Genomic DNA, 5,000 nt, shown 5'->3' on the forward strand with positions numbered 1-5,000 from the left:
TCTCTGTGTCTGTCCGTCTCTCTGTCTGTTTGTCCGTCCATCTCTCTGTCTGTCCGTTCGTTTCTCTGTCTGTCTGTCTGTCTGTCTCTCTGTCTGTCTGTCCATCTGTCCGTCTGTCTTCTGTCTGCCCATCTGTCCATGTGTCTGTCTGTCCGTCCATCCATCTCTCTGTCCATCTGTCTCTGTCTGTCTGTCCGTCCGTCCGTCTGTCTGTCCGTCTCTCTGTCTGTCCGTCCGTCTCTCTGTCTGTCTGTCCTCTCTCTGCCCATCTGTCCATGTGTCTGTCCGTCCGTCTCTCTGTCCATGTGTCTCTGTCTGTCTGTCTGTCTGTCCGTCCATCTCTCTCTCTCTGTCTGTCCATGTGTCTGTCTGTCTGTCCATCTGTCCATCCATCTTTGTCATTCCATCTGTCTGCCTCCGTCTGTCTGTCCGTCCGTCTCTCTGTCCATCTGTCTCTGTCTGTCTGTCTGTCCATCTGTCTCTGTGTCTCTGTCTGTCCATCTGTCCGTCTGTCCATCTGTCTGTCCATCCGTCTCTCTGTCCATCTGTCTCTGTCTGTCTGTCTGTCCATCTGTCCATCCATCTTTGTCATTCCATCTGTCTGCCTCCGTCTGTCTGTCCATCCGTCTCTCTGTCCATCTGTCTCTGTCTGTCTGTCTGTCTGTCCGTCCATCTCTCTCTCTCTGTCTGTCCATGTGTGTGTCTGTCTGTCCATCTGTCCATCCATCTTTGTCATTCCATCTGTCTGCCTCCGTCTGTCTGTCCGTCTGTCTCTGTCTGTCTGTCTGTCCATCTGTCTCTGTCTCTCTGTCTGTCCATCTGTCCGTCTGTCCATCTGTCTGTCCGTCCATCTCTCTGTCCGTCTGTCTCTCTGTCTGTCTGTCCGTCTGTCTCTGTCTGTCTGTCCATCTGTCCATCCATCTCTGTCTGTCACTCCATCTGTCTGTCTCTGTCTGTCTGTCCGTCTGTCTCTGTCTGTCCGTCTGTCCATCCATCTTTGTCTGTCCGTCCGTCTGTCTGTCCATCTGTCTCTGTCTGTCTGTCTGTCCATCTGTCTATCCATCTTTGTCTGTCATTCCATCTGTCTGTCTCTGTCTGTCTGTCTGTCCGTCTGTCCGTCTGTCTCTGTCCGTCTGTCCGTCCGTCTGTCCGTCCGTCCGTCCCCCCCGCCTCCCCCGCGCTCACCGGCCGGCCGCCCGCCCCTCCAGTGCGTCTCCCGCGTCCAGTCCCCTGGCTGGGCCTCGGATCCGTACACGGCCGGGCGAGGGGCGGCGCGGGCGCGGAAACTGAGGCAGAGCCCAGGGTCCAGGCCGGGGACCGTCACCGCACACGTGGTCTCCTGGTGCGTCTGAGGGGGGAGGGAGACACGCGTGACCCCGACAGACAGACGGACGGACGGACGGAACACAGAGACGGACAGACACGGGCGACACCGGCCGATGACACACAGACGGACGGACGGACGGCCACACGGGCGGGCAGACAGACAGAGGGACAGACAGACAGAGAGAGAGAAGGACAGACAGACACATGGACAGACAGACAGACAGACACATGGACAGACAGACAGACAGACACATGGACAGATGGGCAGACGGACATACGGACAGACAGAGACCAACGTGGCTGGGCAGATGGACAGACACACTGACTGGCAGACTGATGGATGGACGGACAGACAGACGGACGGACAGTCAGACCGACAGATGGATGGACAGACAGACACATGGACAGATGGGCAGACAGAAGACAGACAGATGGACAGACAGACAGACAGACGGACAGATGGACCGACGAGTAGACAGACAGACAGACAGATGAACAGACAGACAGAGAGAAGGACAGACAGACGGACAGATGGATGGACAGAGAGAGAGAGACAGACACATGGACAGATGGGCAGACAGACAGACGGACATACAGACAGACAGACGACGGACGGACGGACGGACAGAGACAAGGACAGATGGACGGACAGATGGATGGACGGACAGATGGACGGACAGACACACTGACTGGCGGACGGATGGACAGACAGACGCATAGACAGAGAGACAGACGGACAGATGGACACGGGCCGATGAGTAGACAGACAGACAGATGGACAGACAGACAAACAGATAGCCCAACAGACAGATGCAACAGACAGACAGACACATGGACAGACAGACAGACAGACACATGGACAGATGGGCAGACGGACACACAGACAAAAAGACAGACTGACGGACGGACGGACAGACACATGGACAGATGGGCAGATGGACGTACGGACAGACAGAGACCAACGTGGCTGGGCAGATGGACAGACACACTGACTGACAGACTGATGGACGGACAGACAGACGGACGCATAGACAGTGAGACAGACAGATGGACGGAGACAGACGGACAAACAGATGGGCGTAAGGACAGACACACTGACTGGCAGACAGACGGACGGACGGACAGACGGGCAGACAGGTGGACAGACAGATGGACAGACAGACACATGGACAGATGGGCAGACAGAAGACAGACGGACAGAGAGACGGACAGACGGACACATGGGCCGATGAGTAGACAGACAGACGGACAGACAGAGAGAAGGACAGATGGACAGCCAGACAGACAGAGAGATGGACGGATGGACAGATGGGCAGACAGGTGGACAGATGGATAAATGGACAGACAGAAAGAAGGACAGACGGACAGATGGACCGATGAGTAGACAGACAGACAGACAGACAGACGGACAGATGGATGGACAGACAGAGAGACGGACAGATGGACGGATGGAGACAGACGGACAGACAGGTGGACAGACAGACAGAGACATGGACAGATGAACAGAGAGAAGACAGACGGACAGAGACGGACAGACGGACACATGGACCGATGAGTAGATGGATGGACGGACAGACGGACGGACGGACGGACACATGGACCGATGAATACACAGACAGATGGACAGACAGACAGACAGACAGACGGACGGACAGACAGACGACGGACGGACGGACAGAGACAAGGACAGATGGACGGACAGATGGATGGACGGACAGACACACTGACTGGCGGACGGACGGACAGACAGACGCATAGACAGAGAGACAGACGGATGGACGGATGGAGACAGGTGGACAGACAGACAGACAGACACATGGACAGATGGGCAGACAGAAGACAGACGGACAGACAGATGGACAGACGGACACATGGGCTGATGAGTAGACAGACAGACAGACGGACAGACACATGGACAGATGGGCAGACAGAAGACAGACGGACGGACAGACGGACACATGGACCGATGAGTAGACGGACGGACGGACAGAGAGAGACGGACAGACGGACACATGGACAGATGAACAGACAGAAGACAGATGGACGGACAGACGGACGGACGGACAGACAGACGCATAGACAGAGAGACAGACGGATGGACGGATGGAGACAGGTGGACAGACAGACAGACAGACACATGGACAGATGGGCAGACAGAAGACAGACGGACAGAGAGACGGACAGACGGACACATGGGCTGATGAGTAGACAGACAGACAGACGGACAGACACATGGACAGATGGGCAGACAGACAGACAGAGAGACGGACAGACGGACACATGGACCGATGAGTAGACGGACGGACGGACAGAGAGAGACGGACAGACGGACACATGGACCGATGAATAGACAGACAGATGGACAGATGGACAGACAGAGAGACGGACGGACGGACAGACAGACAGACAGACGGACGGACGGACAGACGGACAGACAGACACATGGACAGATGAACAGACAGAAGACGGACGGACGGACAGACACATGGACAGATGAACAGACAGAAGACGGACGGACGGACGGACAGACAGACGGACGGACAGACAGACAGACGGACGGACGGACGGACGGCGGCCCCCCACCTGCCAGGCGGGGTCGTGGGTCGCACGGTGCTGCACTTGGTAGCTGAGGCCGCGGTAGGGGAGGTCAGGGCAGCGCACGGTGACCTGGGCACCATCCGGGCTCCACAGGAAGCGGAGGTCACGCAGGGTCGCGGGTTTCACTGTGGGGGTCACGGGGGGTCACGGGGGGCAGAGGTCATGCAGGGTCCTGGGTTGGGTGCATGGGGGTCATGGGGGGTGGTCGGGGTCATGGGGTCATGGGGGTCACAGGGGGGTCATGGGGGTCACGGGGGGTCATGGAGGTCACAAGGGGTCATGGGGGTCACAGCGAGTTGTGGAGGTCAAGGATATCACAGGGGGATCATAGGGGTCACAGGAGGTCATGGGGGTCACAGGGGGTCATGGAGGTCAAAGGGGGTCATGGAGGTCACAGGGGGTCATGGGGGTCACAGCGGGTTGTGGAGGTCAAGGATATCACAGGGGGATCATAGGGGTCACAGGAGGTCATGGGGGTCACAGTGGGTCATGGGGGTCACAGGGGGGTCATGGGGGTCACGGGGGATCATGGGGGTCACAGCGGGTTGTGGAGGTCAAGGATATCACAGGGGGATCATAGGGGTCACAGGAGGTCATGGGGGTCACAGGGGGTCATGGGAGTCACAGGGGGTCATGGGGGTCACGGGGGGTCATGGGGGTCACAGAGGGTCATGGGGGATCCTGGAGGGTCATAGGGGTCACAGGTGATCGTGGGGGTCACAGGGGCCATGGAGGGGTCACAGGTAATGAGGGGTCGTGGGGGGGTCATAGGGTATCATGGGTGTTATGGGGGTCACAGGGGGATCAAAGGGGTTCATGAGGGTCACAGGTGGTCGTGGGGGTCACAAAGGGGTCATGGGGGGTCACAGGGGGTGATAGGGGTCACAGGGTATCATGGGGTTATGGGGGTCACAGGGGTTCATAGTGGGTCACAGGGGTCATGGGGGGTCACAGGGGGTCATAGGGTATCATGGGGGTTATGGGGGTCACAGGGGTTCATGAGGGGGTCATGGGGGTCATGAGAAGTCACAGGGGCCATGGGGTCACAGGAGGTCATAGGGTATCATGGGGGTTAT

General features: G+C 57.7%; 1 protein-coding gene across 2 annotated transcripts in view; it reads right to left on the minus strand.

The window, feature by feature from the left end:
- Window positions 1-5,000, minus strand: part of LOC138818303 (cytokine receptor-like factor 2) — a 24,952-nt gene that overhangs the window by 2,800 nt on the left and 17,152 nt on the right. For both annotated transcript variants that reach the window (XM_070009289.1, XM_070009288.1), the window contains 2 exons: window positions 3,910-4,049; window positions 1,186-1,348 (listed from right to left, as the gene is read on the minus strand). In XM_070009289.1, the coding sequence (XP_069865390.1) occupies window positions 1,186-1,348; window positions 3,910-4,049 (303 nt within the window). The remainder of the gene's footprint in view (window positions 1-1,185; window positions 1,349-3,909; window positions 4,050-5,000) is intronic.

This window comes from Dipodomys merriami, unplaced genomic scaffold (genome assembly GCF_024711535.1).
Source record: "Dipodomys merriami isolate MVZ:Mamm:240054 unplaced genomic scaffold, mDipMer1.0.p SCAF_730, whole genome shotgun sequence".
Lineage (NCBI taxonomy): Eukaryota > Metazoa > Chordata > Mammalia > Rodentia > Heteromyidae > Dipodomys > Dipodomys merriami.